The 18,098-nt window shown below is 40.8% G+C and overlaps 1 protein-coding gene across 4 annotated transcripts in view; it reads right to left on the bottom strand.

Moving 5' to 3' along the window:
- Tjp2 (tight junction protein 2) overlaps positions 1-18,098 on the bottom strand; it is a 165,136-nt gene that overhangs the window by 12,702 nt on the left and 134,336 nt on the right. For all 4 annotated transcript variants that reach the window (XM_019204788.2, XM_010605874.3, XM_033757621.1 and 1 more), the window contains 8 exons: positions 17,084-17,150; positions 15,753-15,903; positions 8,019-8,127; positions 6,422-6,632; positions 5,608-5,795; positions 5,030-5,125; positions 2,448-2,527; positions 1,357-1,567 (listed from right to left, as the gene is read on the bottom strand). In XM_019204788.2, the coding sequence (XP_019060333.1) occupies positions 1,357-1,567; positions 2,448-2,527; positions 5,030-5,125; positions 5,608-5,795; positions 6,422-6,632; positions 8,019-8,127; positions 15,753-15,903; positions 17,084-17,150 (1,113 nt within the window). The remainder of the gene's footprint in view (positions 1-1,356; positions 1,568-2,447; positions 2,528-5,029; positions 5,126-5,607; positions 5,796-6,421; positions 6,633-8,018; positions 8,128-15,752; positions 15,904-17,083; positions 17,151-18,098) is intronic.

Here is an 18,098-nt window from a genome sequence, read left to right as displayed (position 1 = left end):
ATATGAAAATACTCTGAAGTCCAAAATTTGAAACATTTCTGATCCTAAGTGTTTTGCAGAAAGGATGACTGACCTGTCTATGACCCCTTTCAGCACTAGAATTACTAATTCTAATTAGTACTAGAATACTGTATGTCTGTGCTGCAAAGTACCAGGGATGCCACAGTTCTACTCTAGGCTCAAACCACACAGTAGGATCTGCAATTACGCAGCTGAAACTGGCCCTTTATCTGCCACAGGATGACAGAGCACAGGAAAAGATGTACCACAGTTCACCACTGCCATCATAACAGCAATGATAATGAACACTATTAGAAGTGTATCCGTCACTTTTCTGTAACTGGGACAAAATATCAATACACAAAACTTAAAGGAGGAGACATTCATTTTGGCTCACAGTTTTAGAAAGCTCAGTCTGTGGATGGCTGGCTCCAATGCAAACGCCTCACGGTGGAGGGGACTGGTAGGGGAAAGCTGCTCACCCCATGGCAGCCAAGAAGCAGAGCAAGCAAAGGGAGGAGCTGGGACACAAATACACCCACGTCACAACCTCAGAGACTCACCTCTTCTGACCAGACCCCATCCCCTAACAGCACATTCAGGTACAAACTCATCAATGGGTTAATCCACTGAGGAATACAGTGGTTACATGTACTATGCTTGCAATTCAGCTGCAACCAGAATCACACAAAGAATTTAAGTTTGTAAATTGAGGTACCACTCTATAGCGTTCCTGTGAGCCAAATCCCCACCTGTGAACACATGAGACTTTTGGCGGACATTCTGAATCTACACCATAAGAAGTAGTAAAAATGACAGAAAAGATACATATGAATGTAAGAAAAGCACAAGCTCTTTAAACTACATTCACAGAAATCTAGTTCCCAATGGATGACTTCCTCCTAGCAAAACAAGTTCCTATCACTCTAAGTTACATACATTGAAGGTAAGAGGAAAACAATGACACACCATCTGTGCCGAAATGTGGGTAACAGGCTGTGAGCTCTATTCAATCACTAGCTTTGCAGTCCCACACGGAGAACTGAACCTTGTCAAGATGACCAATGTCATTTGTGATCAAAATTACAAAGTTCAATATGAAAATGTCAAGTATCTAATAAATCATTTCACAAGACGAAGTACTTTTCAAGGAGGAGAAGCTCTAATTCTCCAGTCAGATTATTTTTTCTTCCATTTTTCAGTTCTCTATTTCTCTTTTGATCATAGGCTATATTTAAATTTTTACAGGGGCTGGAGATCTAGCTCAGTGGTTCGGTGGCCTGCGTTGCAAGCGCAAGGACCCGAGTTCAATCCCTGGTACCAAAAAAAAAATAATAATAATAAATTTTTACATACCTGTAAAAAGATGTGCACAAGTTTTCTTGAGCTTGCTGGCTTGATCATATAGCTTTCGAGAACTTTTGTTGGATGACGGATTCAACCTCTGTCTCATCGTTTTAATACCTTGTCTAGAGTCTGGGTTGAAAAATATCACAATTGGGAACCACTGGGTATAATTCAACAGGTCAACAGCTTTTGGAGTTACATCCAGCAGTGCATGCTTATCCTGTTACAGGTGGGGAGAAGATACATAGGTGGGTATGTAACACACTACGGTTATCACGAAGACTTCATTTTAATATCAAAGTGCTGTGCCAGAAACATGTGTACATTTAAATTAAAAAAACATTTCTTTCCACATTATGTCTACTTCATTATAATCAACTGGTTAGAACTTCGAATTTCACTTTCTCCAGTTTCAATTACCTGAGATCAACAGCTAGCAAAAACAAGAGTAGAGTATAACATGATACTCTGATAAAGATAACATTCACACAATTTTATTATAGTATATTATTGTTTAATTGGTCTATTTTATTATTATTTATTACTTCAATGTGCTGAATACCTTTATGTGCCTCATTTATAAATTAAACATTATCATAGGTGTGTAAGGACAGGAAAAATTATGCATCAGTAGGGTTAGTACTACTCATGGTTTTAGACGTCTAGCAGAGTCCTGGAACATATAACCTCCTCAGACTGGGGGTCCTATTGTTAAAAGGTTATTTAGGTTGGGTGCGGCAGGGCATGCCTGTAATCCCAGCACTCTGGGAGGCTGAGGCCAAAGGATCACAAATTAGAGCCCAGCCTATACAACTTAGCGACTTAGCAAGACCCTGTCTCAGAAGAAAATAAAGTGCTAAGGATGTAGTTCAATGTGAAGGTTTTGAGTTCAATCCTCAATACAAAAAAAAATCATATATTTGGTAGAATGTTTAGAATACTGAAAAAGAAGAATCAAAACATTCCAAACAGCAAAATAGTTTGCATTTACATTCACTTTTATTACTAACATTTAAATGACAGCTTCAATACTAAAAATCAATTGCAGAAAACTTATTCAATTCTTTCTGACAACATGGCTTATTGATGGGTTTTCTCACCTGCTCAATAATTTGCCTGACAGTATTTAATCGAACTACTCCAGAAGATTTCTCAGATCCTGCATCTTTTGGTTCTGTTTCTGAAATGGCAAACATAAATGATTCGTTTAGAAATCAGTGCATTCCAAAAGCTCCAACTTGCATCAGTAATGATGGGATGCCCGACCCCATGAGAAATAATGGGAAGGGACACATCATTTATTTAACTATATGACAGCACTATAGTGCTGAGGTTCACACATAGGTCTCACGTGTGCTAGCCAAGGGCTCTACCTCCAAACTCTACTCCCAGCCCTGCTTATCCGAATTCTAACCATGGAGGAAAACAAGCATTCCAAAAGGGAACGTTCTTTGGTTTGGGCTCTTCAAAATATAGTGGGCCCTTGAGTTATACTGGTCTCACATAAGAACAACTTGTGTTATGAACCTAACTATAGCTTTAACTTTCAACCAAAGTCTTGCGTTACAAGCTGAATGCCAGTCTTTCTTGTATGAGGTTGAGAAGTCCTAGGCCAGTGTCTTTCTAAGGACACTGAGATCTGCCTGAAAGAAAGTATGGCCTAAAATTATACAGGAGAGAGACTTTGAAGGCTGTGAAGAGGAGCCTGAGCCTTCAACTGATGGTGTAGCTGACAACACTGTCACTATAGCAGAGTCCACAGGCTGTACAGGTAGACAGTGGTGATGCCGAGGAACTGGGGAAGGAACACGCAGAGGAATTGTTTACAGAGGAGCTGCAGCAACTCCTGGCTGAGCAACAAAGAAGGGCAGCCAAGGAGCTTTCTGAAGAGGGGGAGTATCAACAATCAGTGCAGGGCCGGAGATTTAGCTCAGTGGTTCCACCACCTGCCTTGCAAGCACAAGGTCCACAGTTTGATCCCTTGTATCCTCCAAGGTCCTGAGTTCGATCCCCAGTACCAAAACAAACAAACAAATAAACAAACAAAACAATCTGCAGCAAAGTTCTTCTTCTGAAATAAAGGAAATCCTGAAAAAAATGGACAGAGCTAAATTTGTAGAGAAGACTCACCCAGACAGAGAAAAAGCCATTTGTTGCATTCATTTGCTTAATGACAATTTCATGTAATACTACCCAAGTGTTAAAGACAGGGGGGCTGGGGATTTAGCTCAGCGGTTTGGTGGCCTGCCTTGCAAGCACAAGGACCCAAGTTCAATCCCTGGTACAAAAAAAAAAAAAAAAAGTGCTAAAGACAGAAACAGAAAACTTTAGACAAGTGTATAGCTCGGAAAAGGCTGAGACCTGGTGAGCCAGAAACAAGTCCAACTGGGTCTCAAGGAGAGAAAGGACACCAGAGAGTCAGATTCCTGATGTTAAAATGCAAGGGGCTTGCCTTCCAAACAATAGCCACCTTCCCTTCCTGCAGGCCAAAGTTGTCAACTTGAATGGTGAGTACAGTATGAAATTGTTGTTTCTGATAAACTAGGCCCACTTTATAACTTTTTGGTAAATATATTAGGAAAGTTATTGGCTTTTCTGGTAAATTATGCACATTATACAACCCTTTTTATTATGAAAAGGTCAGTTAAGGGGTGCTTTGGAAAGTTCAAATATATTATGTGTGTTTCCATTATTTATTATGGGAAAAATAGCCTTGACTTACAACCAACTTGAGTTATAACCAGCCCTCCAAAGGGAATTGAGTTCACAAGTCAAGGGTGCACTGTATCAATGTCCCAAGTAATTTAGAGGAAAGGGAATAAAAATACGTAAGAAAAATCATAAAAATCAAATGGAATGCATGATCCTTGGTCATCTACTGATTTAAAAAAAAAAAAGAATGAAGAATTTGGGACAACTGAGGAAATTTGAAAAACAGACTATATACTACATAGAAGCTGACTTTCCTCATCAGAAATGCTTGGACCAGGGCTGGAGATTTAGCTCAATAGTTCTGCCGCCTGCCTTGCAAGCACAAGGTCCCAAGTTCGATCCCCAGTACCAAAAAAAAAAACAAAAAAATATGAAAGAAATGCTTGGGCCAGAAGTGTTTTGGATTTTATAATATTTGCATATATAAAAACCAAGATATCGAGGAAATGGAACCAAGTCTAAACATCAAAATTATTTCTTTTCACACATAGCAGGTACATACAGATTGAAGGTAATCTCATACAATGTTTTCAGTGGGCTTGTATTTTGTTACAGGGTCAGGTGCAGAATTTTCCACATGTGACACATCATGTTGGTGCTCAAAATGTTTCAGGTTTTGGAGCATTCTGTACTTCAGATTAGGGACGCTCAATCTATAACATCGTATCAATGTTAAATTTCTCCATCACCAAGCTGATGAGGGAATTGTGATCACGTCAGAGAACAGTCGTGTTCCTAGGAGACTCACACGTACACTCTGGGATAAAACATCTGCAATGTCAACTTTCAAATGGCTCTGCAGAAATGCTGGAAAGCGTGCATGTGTGTGACTACAAGTGGAATCGGGGGAGGAAAAGAGTGTATGGAACGAAATGCTAACAGCCAGTGACTCCAGGTGAAGGGCATGCTCAGCAGGTTAGATATTTTTGAAAATAAAAATGTATGGAGAAAACATCACAGACAGACTTACTAGCAGTTTGAAACAAGTCAGGTAACTCATTTGTCAACTTTTCCATTGCTATATCTGCTATGGGACCAAATAACACCACAGGTCTCTTGAAACCAGCTGAAATGAGAAAAGAAAGGTCATTAATACATACACATACCTAGCTGTTAGGATAAGAGGCAAAAATATTACATCGGGTTTTGAAAATAAATCAAAAAAATTGTGTATTCTCCTACCCTCAATGGAACCCACTTCTTTCCTGGAGAATAGGCCCTCAACCATTCGCCTCACCATTTTTAAAGATAATGTTGCTGTAGGCAACATATAAAAACTTTTCAATGGTAGCACTGAAAACCTTTTTTTTTTTCCTCCCAGGACTGGGGATCGAGCTCAGGACCTTTGCTTCTGAGGCAGGCGTGGCACCACTGAGCCAAATCCCTGGCCCTGAAAGTCTTTCTAGGTTATGGAATTTGCCTCCTTGAGGAGCCTGAACAGCTTCCTTCCTTATTAGAGTACGATTCCAACTCTTCAGCAGCTTTTGAGTAAGTGATACAGGTAAGCTATAACTTGACTGTTCTAGTTTGAAAATGGTAGTTCCTCACCTTCTCGCAGCAGAACCCTTTCATATGCTGGGAATTTGGTGCTCACAGACACAACAGCAGTCAGGTCTTCTCGGCTCTTCTTCAGGTTCTTTTTTGCCCCAGATCTCTGACCACGCATTCTCCAGAAGTCTGCCCTGTCCCCGGCGTTATCCCTCTGGCCATTCTGGACACTGGCCATCTGTTCAGCTCTGAGAGAAGAAACCATGGGAAGCAAATCTCTGAAGACAGGAAATACAGCTCACATGCCTTCCGTTAACCAGACCTAGTCACTTTTACTTAAGAATGGTTAGAGGAATATTCAGCTTGACAATGAAGTTATTTCCAAGGGAAAGATGTAGGGATCTTCACTTCCCCACAGAAGCAGAAAAAGACAGGGTCGCTGTGAAGCCCATGAGAAGTAACTTGGTGATAAAACACACCAACTTCAGCTCATCCGCTTTAGATTATAGAAAACACACCCGGAACTCCTGCTAAAACACAGGTATCTTCCCCAAATTCCTGCAGCTTCAGAAAGTGTTTCTGTATTACACAAGCCACTCCCAAAGATGGCAATCAGATGTGTGCGGGTGCATACAGCCACTCAGCACCTACTGTGTGTCCTGTGCAAGGCCTTGGACACTCCTCAGGAAGTCGTCAAACACAGCCACAGGTGTAGCTAAGTACTCATAGCACATGGACAGGTGGCTAGTCATAGTTCCAGGCTGCTCCCCATAAACACACAAGGAAGGCGTGTGGGATTTCCTTTTGGTGGGGTCGACTGCTCTTCCCAGTGGGAAGGACAAAAGGTGTGCATGGGAATGTACAATCCAGATACCTGCTTTTGTTGGGGATTAAGCCTTTCTCCAGTTCATTTCCAATCCTCACAGCCAGCCAGTGGCCCAGCTTGCCATCATACAGCGTGTCCACTACTCGGAAGACCTCCCCCCGGGTAAAGGCCAGGCTCTGTGGAGTTTCCTTCTCACACTCGAAGTGTGTCCTTATAAAAAATGAATCACCTCTGCCACAAGCCAGGATATCTCTGAACACTGAAAGACAAAAGCATTGTGTGCTGCACTGGGCTTCGTGAAAGACCTCTCCTGGGTTACCAGCTTCTCCCATCTCTGATTACCCTCTTCACCTTCTCTCTGTCCAGTGACCACACTGTATAGGCTTCACAGAAATCCAGCACCAAAAGAAGAGTGAGTAACTCTGTAAGCTGCTGTGATGATTAATTTTATGTGTCAACTTAACCGGACATTTGAGCAAACAATCATTACTTGTGTCTGTGGGTGAGGGGTTGAGATGAGGCAAACATTTAAATAGGGAGATTGAGTAAAGCAAGTTTTCCTCCCTAATGTGGGGGACATTTATCCAATCGGCTGGACAAAAAGCAGACTCACTCAGACTTGTTCTCAAATAAAACACTTCTGCTCTTCCTGCCCAATGGACTTCCAAGGAGGACAGCACGTTTTCCCTGCCTTTGTACTAGAAATATACCAATACCTCTCTTAATTCTCAGGCATACTTAGACTAGAACTAAATTCTTTGCTTTCCTTGGTGTCCAGCTTGCCTGCCATGATGGCTAAGTCAAGCTGTCAACTTGTTTGGCTTGGGAACCTCCAAGGGGATTAGTGAAGTGCACTTCTGAGTGTGTCTGGGTGGACCGAGGAGGCGTGACTGTGGGGTCTATGTCTGGTCCCTTGCCCCTTCCTCTCTGGCACTGTCTCCCTGCTCTGGTATCTGACTGCCCTGAACTAAGCAGATTTGCTCTGCCATGTCCTTGTACTACTGACCATGGACTGAATCCACTGAAACTGTGAGAGAAATAAACTTGTTTAAATTGTGGGTGTCAGGTACTTGGTCCCAGCAACAAGAAAGCCAAGGAATATGTCCACTCACCCTGCAGATCTTGGGACTTACCAGCCTCCATAATGATGTGCACCAATTACTTCAAATAAATCTCTATCTCCCATTGGTTCCAATATCTCCTACTCATTCTGGGTCTCTGGAGAGCCCTAACTAGTTTAGTTGCTAGTAAGCCCTCTGAAACAGATGGGTAGGATGTCCTCCCACTTCACAGACAAGCACAGGGCACTGAAAGGTAGATCTACTTGTCAGACTGCGAAGAGGTAAAGGAGGAGCCAATAACAACTGTAGCTCTTAGCATCTGCCAGATGGATACCCAATAACTCCAAGATGAACTTAAGGATGTATCGCTGTTGGGAAAAATCATTTGATTCCAAATTGACAGAACTAGAGAAATTACTGTAATAAGTACAGAGAAAACATCTTTGGAGAAATTAAGTTGCACCCAAATTTTCCCCATATACCTGAGATCCAAGGATTAAATGTTGGACCTGCCTTAATTATTTAATGTGCTCTTTCATACTTCCCTCTCACCCAAAGTAAACTAAGAGACCAAACATGCTCACCATCAGCTCGGCTCTGAACTAAAATGGTCACCATTTCACCTTTGGGGATTTCCAAGAGATAGAGAACAGCATCCTCCCGAACCATTCCTCTGAAGTCCTGTGTATTGACCTGATAAGAAAGAAAAAAATCAGAGGGAAAAATAAGAGAGGATATTAGAGTACAGTGTTATCTGAACATTTTCATGTGTTTTTTCATCAGGACTCTGAAAGCAAAACCAGGCCTCTCCTTAAACAAGTCCTCAGAGTTTCTATTCCAGTCCTCCCCAGCACCTGTGGGGGCATGACTGTCTTATCTCATCCTGACACAATGCCAGTCAGGGAGACCACTAACTCCAGTACTCATCACTACATCAACTGCAAATTCTTGTTCGCTTTCTCTCCCTCTTGACCCCACACCCCCATGAATGCTGGCCCATGATTCATGTTTTTTAAAAAAATGGTTCAGGGCAGAGGATTTAGCTCAGTAGCACCATGCCTGCCTCACAGGCACAAGGTCCTGAGTTTGAACCCTGGTACCAAAACTAACAAACAAAAAAAAAACAGGTTCAAACAAATTTTACAACCAAAGATCTAACCATCTTTCTCCTATAGTACTGATCACCTAAAATATACTTCACATGAGCTTATGAAATTAAAAGGTATTATGAGGGCCAGGGATTTAGCTCAATGGTTCCACCACCTGTCTTCGAAGCTCAAGGTCCTGAGTTTGATCCCTGGTACCAAAAAAAAGAAAGAAAAAAAAAAGGATATTACGAAATTCAAGAGCATCAGTCTCATATGGCATACCACTGGTCTAACATACGCCCTTATATATATATATATTTGCTGCCTATGCCTGCTTCTGGCACGGAGCCCACAACATTTACACTGCAATGACTGCACAAGGAACACTTAAATGGCTTTGGGAAATTTCGTTTAGAAGTAAGTCAAACAAGGGCACTACAAAGAAAACATTTTGAAATCATAATTCTATACTTTTACAACTAGCTTAAAATAATTACGAATGAATTGCAAAAATTATTTTAAATTATGTGACATTGTAATAACATAAATGAAAAGAAGATACAGAATTCCTACAAGATATATTGTCACTGAAAAATGAAGAATCCTTTCATTCATTAAAAAGAATGCTTTATCCTGAGAAATCCAATATCAGTCAATGAAACTGAACAAGTAATAAAAAAATACCAACTAAAAAAAAAAAAATACCAACTAAGAAAAGCCCAGGTCCTGATGCATTCATTGCCGAATTCTACAAAAACTCTGGAGAAGATCTAACACCAATATTCCTCAAACCCTTTCATGAAATCAAAATGAACTCAGTATTTCCAAAGTTATTCCTGGAAGCAAGTATTACTCTGGTTCTAAAAGGACCCAGATAAAAAAGACAACTACATGTCAGCCTTTTTTGTGAACATAGATACAAAATACTCAATAAGACACTGGAAAACAATACAGCAAATCATCAAAAAGACTGGATGTACATCATGATCGAGTAGGATTCATTTCAGGAATGCAGGAAGGTTCAACTTATGCAAATCATTAAATGTAACACAGCACATACACAGAAGCCAAGACAAGAATCACATGATCATCTCAATAGATGCAGAAAATGCCTTTGACAAAATCCAACGTTCTTTCATGATAAAAATCCCTGAAGAAAATAGGTATAGAAGGTCTTTATCTCAATCTGATTAAAAAACCATTTTATCAGCATGACTTATGACAAATCTACTCCAACAATTATACTAAATATGGAAAAGCTGAAAGCTTTCCCTCTAAAATCAGGAATAAGACAAGGATGTCTGCTATTATCACCCCTATTCAATACAGTTCTCGAAACATTAGCAAGAGCAATCAGGGAAGAAAAAAAAAGAGGGATATGTATAGAAAAGAAGTTAAATTATCATTGCTTGCAGGTGTAATGATTGTCTACACAGAAGACCCAAAAAAATTCCATCAAAAGACTCCTAGAATTAATAACCAAATCAGGTAGCATAGCTGGATACAAATTCAACAAACAAGAGCAGGGATTTAGCTCAGCAGTTCGGTGGCCTGCCTTGCAAGCACAAGGACCCGAGTTCAATCCCTGGTACAAAAAAAAAAAAAAAAAAAAAAAAAAAAAAAATTCAACACACAGAAATCTATAGCATTCCCGTACATTGGTAATAAACTCACTAAGAGAAAAACTAGGGAAATAATACCTTTCACAATAACATTAAGAAAAAAAATCTAACACTTAGGAATTAACCTGACTGAGGAAGTTAAAGACTTTTATATTGAAAATTACAGTTGTCTGGAAAAGGAGACGGAAGAGGACATAAGAAAATGGAAGCCGGGTGTAGTGGTACTGTTATCCCAGCAATAAGGAGGCTGAGACAGGAAGATTGCTGTGTGTTTGATCCCAGCTGGCCTATATAGTGAGTTTAAGGCCAGCCTGTACTATGTAGCAAGACCCTGTCTCCAAAAAATCAAAACTAGAGGCTGGGGATTTAGCTCAGTAGTTCCACCTCCTGCCTCGCAAGCACAAGGATCCAAGTTTGATACCCAGTACCGCCCCCAAAAAAGCAAAAACACCAAAAAAAAAAAAAAAAAAAAAAAAAACAGAAAGACATCCCTCGTTCCTGGATAGGGAGAACAATATAGTTAAAATTGTCATACTTCTAAAATTGACACACAGATTTAATTCAATCTCACTCAAAATGCCAATAGCGTTCCTCACATATGTAGAAAAACCAATCCTAAAATGTATAAAGAACTAGAAGAGACCCAAATAACAAAAACAACTCTGGGCAACAAGGGCAAGGCAGGAACCATCATGATCCCAGATTTCAAATTATATTACACAAAGCTACAGTGACAAAAACAGCATGGTTCTGGCAAAAAAGAAAGAAAGAAAGAAGAAAGAAGAAAGAAGAAAAAAAAGAAAGAAAGAAAGAAAGAAAGAAAGAAAGGAAGGAAGGAAGGAAGGAAGGAAGGAAGGAAGGAAGGAAGGAAGGAAGGAAGAAAGAAAGAAAGAAAGAAAGAAAGAAAGAAAGAAAGAAAGAACCAGATATGTGATCAATGGCATACAACAGCAGGTGCAGAAATAAGCCCAGGCATTTAGCCATCTTATCTTTGACAAGGGACCAAACATCCTGGCCGAAAGACACAGTCTTTAGTAAATAGTGCTGGGAAAGCTGGTTATCCACATGCTGAAGTTTGAACCTAGACCCACACGTCTCACCATGAACTAAACTAAGATTAAAATGGACAAAATATCTAACTATTAAAACAGAAACCATCTGCTGGAAGACTAAACAAGTAAAACTCTTGAAGATGTAAGCACAGAAAGGACCTTCTGAACAGAAAGCTGGCTGCCTAAGTCATACCAAGATTACCCCAAATTAAAGAGCTTCTGCACAGCAAAGGAAACCACCAACAGAGTGAAAAGACAACCTATGATTGGGAAAAAAATTTTGCTAGCTTCTTCTCTATTCCTCAGACAAAGGACTAATATCTGTAATATATGAAAAACTCAGAAATACTAGTGCCTGCCCCAAATTTAAAGACAAAAGGGGCACCAGAAATGAACAGATACTTCCCAGATGAAGTACAAATGGCCAATATACATGAAAAAAAATGTTAAACATCATTGGCCATTCAAAAAATACAAACAAATGAACACACTGAGATTCTGCCTCATTCCAATAAGAATATACATCATCAAGAAACGAAACAACAAATGCTGGAGAGGCTGCAAGGGAAAGAAGAACCCTTCTTCACTGTTGGTGGGAGTGCAAATTTGCACAACCACTATGGAAATCAGTATGGAGAGTCCTTAAAAAGCTAAAAATAAAAACTGCATTCGACCCAGCTATCTCCCTTCTAGGTATCTTTCCCTAAGAGTTAAAGACATGCTATAGTAATATATGCATACCTATGCTTATAGTAACACAATTCACAATAGCTAAGTCTTGGAGGCAGCCTGGATGGCCAACAATGGATGGTTATACAGGTGGAATACTACTCTGCCATAAAGAAGGATAAACTTGTGTCACTTATAGGAAAATGGACACACCTTGAGACCATAATTTTTAGTGAAGTATATCAAACACACAAGCTTAAATATCAAATGGATTCTCTATAGAAACCCAACGTATAAATAAAATGCAAAAGAAGAGACAAACTGCTGGGCACGGTGGTACATGCCTATAATCCCAGCACCTGATAGTCTAAGGCAGGAGGACTTCCACAAGTTCAAGACCTGCCTCTGAGGTGTGTCTGGGCTACATAGAAAGTTTCTGCCAGCTTGAATTACAAAGTAAGACCCTGTCTCATAACACCAAAAGAAAATACAAATCTAGGGAAAAATGAGGAAAATTTTATTGCGATCTACCACGGCAGATGTATTTAAAAGTATGCTTTGATTTAGTGCAACTATTTTATGATCTGTTAGTCTGGCTCTTAATCTGTGCTTACGATAATTAACTTGATAAAGATTTAAAAATAAGTTTGATGCTGGCAAAACATTAAAAAAAAAAGAACAGGATTAGAAGAGGAAAACAAAAGAGCTGAGATGAGTTATGCACATGTACCAATGCCCTGCAATGAATATAATCATTATCTACTCCAAACACGTTCCAATAAAAAGTTTCATTACATACAAAAATGATTTTTAATAAAAAATATCCTATCATGGATTAGCCATTAAGGTCAAAATCTGCGATTAAGTCAAAGGAGGCAACAGACTAAACCCAGTTCTTTCTCTAAAGCAGTCAAGTTATGTTTTCCTTTGGATCAGTATTTATCATTTAGGTTCCACGGTTCCCATTAGGGATCATCAAACTTCGGGGTCTACTGCTTTCCTGCGCAGTGTACAGACGTCTGTATTTACGTATGGCCACTTGGATGTTCCTGTAAGTGCCGCACATGCTTGTCTTTGCCTATTTAAGGGAGACAAGATCATGGCGACGACCTCAGAGGTCCTTCTGCTCATCTCTGCGGCTATGTGACTCCAACCTTCAACAGGCCAAAGGCTTGAATGGTCAAAATAAAAACACACATGCTGGCTACATTTTAAAAATCCATATAACCAAACCCCAAAATATTTCTTTTCTCTTTTCCAACCCATAAAAGTTTCTGAAAGATAAATGTCAACCATACTAGATTAAATAATAAGCAAAATGACAGTCAGGCCAAGCAGGGAAAAAACATAAATCTAAGTGTGTTGTTGCGGGAAAGCATCTACTCTATACTCTCTGGCTCCACACACTCAGGCTTCCAGGCCAGGCCCAAGGCCATCACTGTCACAGAGCGAAAAGCCACGCTGAGAAAGCCCACAATGGAACAGAACAGAGTTCTCCTACACTCAGGCTGGCCAGGACAGAAACAAGCCAAAGTGAAAAGAGCCAGAGCAACACTTTTGCACTTGAAGGTTACACTGTACAGTCCTCTGCGATGAAGATCCTCTTTCATTAGCTATTTAGGAGGCTGCAGGGTCCAGCGCATCTGCCACGAGCCTGCAGAGGATTCTCTGTCAGCGACAGCTCCGAAGGGTGCAGCGGCTTCCCCACCCTGGTGGGCTAACTCAATCTTGTCCGCCCCTTCACAGAACGAAGGGTGTCTTTTGTGGGTAGCAGAAAATTTTTTATACCCGTGAAAGCAAAGCAGACTACCTCCTGCTGGACCTCCTTACAGGGTTACTGCAAAAGAAGCCAGCCTCCAGTTTCTTCCTTGTTGCCACTGTTAGTGATACTTTTTCTTAAGTATAAACACGGAGGACTGTGACTTTTCACCACTCAAAGCTACTCTCTCTCTCTCTTTTATAACAACTTACAGAGAGGTCTGCCAGGTGCTTACAGGGATTCACTACTGTTTATCAAGGAAATTTTAAAAGCTCATGCCCCCTTAAGGACAAACATATGTTATCCTTCTATTTTAAATGAGTAAAAGCCCCCAAATCTCTGGCTGATATCCTACAGCTTTACACTACCTAAGAAATAGCTCTTTCTTTACTGGCACGTTTACCAAGCGCCAAGCGGTACCTGCTGGCATCTGGATGGGGTTTTTATCAGGAGTATTTGGTGGGGCCTGTTTCCTAGTACCGTGTGCTACCATGAGGTTCACTTGGGTAGAGAGTCTTCTAGGATCCCAAGCAGAGCTGAGGAAGAGCTAGAATTTCACTGGAAAGCTTTAGCAAAGCTCATGATCAAGGTCTGCCCTTCATCCGCTCCAGAAATGAAATCTGAACTACCAAAACAGAGCCAAGTGCCGTAGAGGAAGGGGCCATCTGCTTTTGTACTTTGCAGTCTGCCTCCTTGGGGATTCTGGGACTTTTTTCCTCTTTCTCCTTTGAGCTCAGAAATGCTCACAGGACCTCTACAATCTTTCCACTAAAATTAACAAGGATACAAAGAAATAAACCAGAAGCAGAACAAAAATTCCAAGAAGCACAGTTCCCTAGCATTCGTATTTTTATAGTAATCAGGTAACTGGCATTCTTAAAGTTTATTCTGAAGTCAATTAAAAAACAGATACATTTGATTCATCCCCGGTACTAAAAACAACAACAACACATTTGTAGCTCATAAAATGTTAAAATTACCAATCTTAAAATCAGAATCTAACATCAATAAATTGTGCAAACATAGAGTACCTTTAAATGTACCGATATTTGATTAACCAGGAATTCCAACTGCTGGACAATTTTAGACGGGTGGCTGCTGTGTGCTATCTTCAATATGACCCTCTCTCCCTGTGTGCCAAGAACTCTGCTTGGGGCCTTGGAAGTGCGACCCCTCCTGTCCTCCCAGACTTCTGGAGAGACAGGTACTCACCCACTGAATGTGCACAGACAGTAAGTCTCGGGGTAAACCAGGGGTATGGAACCTGGAGCACAAAACTAGGTGATTTGAGGAAGCATTCAGGTCACGGTCTGATGTCACACCCACGTCTGCTCACCCACAGGGCACTGCCTTGAAGAGTAACACTTGGCAAAGGGAACGTCGTACACAAAAAACCAAAAATTCAAGATCTTTTTAGAATTTATTTCTCTCAGGTTGAATCTCAGTTTTCCTTTCTCTCTCTCTCCTTCCCTCCTTCCCTCCCTTTCTTTCTTTCATCAAACTACAGTGGTACCTTGGTACTTGTTAAATGGTTCCAGGAAACATAACAAGTACCAAAACAACCAGTAATGAACAAACTGTTTGGCTGGAAAGTTTAGAGACTCACTAGGCAATCATAGCAACAGGTTCTGGCTTACACGTTGAACATCAATCAACAAATACTGGAACAAAATTTTTTTGCTAGTACCAAATTCGAGGAGTTTCAAAGTAGTTAAGTACCAAGGTGTGACTGTAATAAAAATCTTGGCAAGGGTGCCTGCCTCACAAGTGCAAAGTCCTGAGTTCGATCCCCATATAAAAAAACAAAAGATAAAAAATCATGACAAGGTTTTTTGGATCAAACTATGGATCAAACTTGGGACTTCGCACTTGTGAGGCAGGCAGCACAACCACTGAGCTAAATCCCCGGCCCTTGGCAAGGGTTTTAAACATTATTCAGACCCCACTGACATCGAGATCGGTTATGGATTCTCACGACTGAGAACACAGGACCCATCAGCAATACACAGACCTTAGTGGTAGACACCAGCAAACCTCCTGCTGCTCTTTTTCCTCTGTGAGGAGCACCCAGAGAAGGACCGACCCTCTGTTCAAGAAGCTACTAGCAGCACGGCTGGGCTTCCCTTACCTTCAGAATCTGGTCTCCTTCCTGCAGGCCTGCCTGCTCTGCTGCAGTACCCTCTTGAATGCCACCAACAAATAATCCAACGTCATTGCCACCAGCCAACCGCAGGCCCACACTGTCTCCCTTCTTGAACTTCAACATCTTGGTGTCGGGGCTGCGATCGTTTTGGTTTAAGGAAGGAAAGATGAGAGGCAGTCTTAATTTTTTGTGTTTTTGCTCTGTTTTTCTTCTTTCAATTTTTATGCTGGTACATGTACACAATGTATCCAAATTCTTTTTACACCCCCTTCTCATGACCCTCCCTTTATTTTATTTTACTATTATTTTGTTTACCCTCCCTTTATTTTTGCAGTGCTGTGGATTGGACCCGGGCTTGCACATGCTAGGCAAGCACTTTACTAGTGAGTTATACCAGTCTTTGCATTTTATTTTGAGGCAGCATCTTGCTAACTTGCCCAGGCCTTCCTCCAACTTGTGAACCTCCTGCCTGACCTTCTTGAGAGGCTGAAATTACAGGCGTACATCAACACATACAGCAAAAAATATTTTTTAAAAGAGGGGACCCAATTTAGCAGCTGAGAGATTTTACTTGCTGTATCTATCAAGTGAGTTACACTTGACCAAGCACTCTTTCATTTTTCTCATCTATTCTATAAATTTATCTTCTCGGGACCGTGAGATGAAGGTCAGCAGGCCCACGTTACTGGTGAAAAAGCAGAAATGTAGCATATTTTCATTAGGTATTTAAGATGCAATACCAAATCATTTTAACTCTAACCCTCTTTAAATTGGCAGACCCCAGTTCAAGATTCTTCCAAAGCAAAGCCTGATGGCAACCACAGCTCTTGTCGATAGAGACAGAGGCCAGAAAAAGCTGGTCCTAATCCCGCCCCTGCCCCTAACACTAGGACCAGCTAGGACCAGAGGGCTCTTGCAGTACAGAGCTCTGCAGCACTCCTCCTCCCCGTCTCCAGTGGATCACGTTCACTACAGTCAGTTAAGGCACTGGAGTCTGGCGATACCTGACCTACCTACTTGGAAGTTGTGTCTCTGGCCATTGCAAACACTTACAATAACATTCTGGAGAAGCTGCTAGCTAGGTGAACAGCACACACCACCCTCACAAAGTTCACCCACTTCTGCATTTGGCTTTCCCTATAAATGACTCCTCTTTCCTATGAACACTACCAATAAGGGTTATTTAAAGGAGGCTGGTAGCAGGAAAGGCACATGTGGGAGGAAACCCCAGTATTCTTGTGGATTTCAGTTAAGGAGGTTAGCTGCACAGAAGAAGAAAGGAAAAAAAAAAAAGAGACAGAGACAGAAACACATACCCATATATTGCTTCATCTTCAGGACTAGGACGGAGAAAAGTTCTTGGGGCTGCTCTGGGCAGAGGAGCTGTGGATTAAAAACATTTATTATCAGGCTGGGGATTTAGCTCAGTGGCATCACCACCTGCCTCAAAAGGGCAGGGTCCTGAGTTCGATCCCCCATACCAAAAAAACAAAACAAAACAAACCATTTATTATAGGCTAGGGATACAGCTCAGTGGTAGAGCACCTGCCTAATATGCATGGGGTTCTGGCTTTGATCTCCGGCACTGCAATGAAAAACACAACACCACACTATCCTTACCAACCTGGAACAGCAGGTACTTATTTCTAAATATAAAGGCAGCAGAATCTACAAAGACTACTAAGTCTATAGCTTATTCTACATATATGTCCAAAACAACAAAAAAATCTTAAGGTTGAGCTTAATTTGAAGGCATTAGTAGGACTCAGTGGTTTCTCAATGTAAGTGAGAAGAAAAAGAGATCCCCAGAATGCAAAGTAAAGAATATACTACTTTTTCTTTTTCTTTCTTTTTCTTTTTTTTTTTTTTTGGTACCAGGGATCAAACTTAGGACCTTGAGCTTGCAAGGCAGGAGGTGGCACCACTGAGCTAAATCCCTGGCCGAAGAAAATACCACTTTTTATAACTAACAGTGTTATAATAATGCTGTTTACCCCCCATGGATAAATGTTTATGTGCATAAAACTATAATGATAATTGCAGGGTGGTGGGAGCAGAATTAGGATGAGTTTGGGATCGTGGATGGGGAAAAAAGGACCAAAACTTATTAAATATCACAAAATGTGACAAACTGATGGCATACAGAAAGAGTTGTTGTATTTCTATTTTTCAACGTTAAAAATATACTAAACAGAAGTTGACTTGCCTCATCAGAAATGCTTGGACCAGGGCCAGGGATTTAGCTCAGTGGTTCCGCTGCCTGCCTTGCAAGTGCAAGGACCAGAGTTTGATGCCCGGTACCAAAAAAAAAAAAAAAAAAAAAAAAAAAAA

The sequence above is a fragment of the Fukomys damarensis genome, unplaced genomic scaffold (assembly GCF_012274545.1).
Source record: "Fukomys damarensis isolate Sample0158 unplaced genomic scaffold, DMR_v1.0_HiC HiC_scaffold_31, whole genome shotgun sequence".
NCBI classification, from domain to species: Eukaryota; Metazoa; Chordata; class Mammalia; order Rodentia; family Bathyergidae; genus Fukomys; species Fukomys damarensis.
The sequence above is the reverse complement of the archived record's forward strand: the minus strand, read 5'-3'. Positions and strand labels throughout refer to the sequence as shown.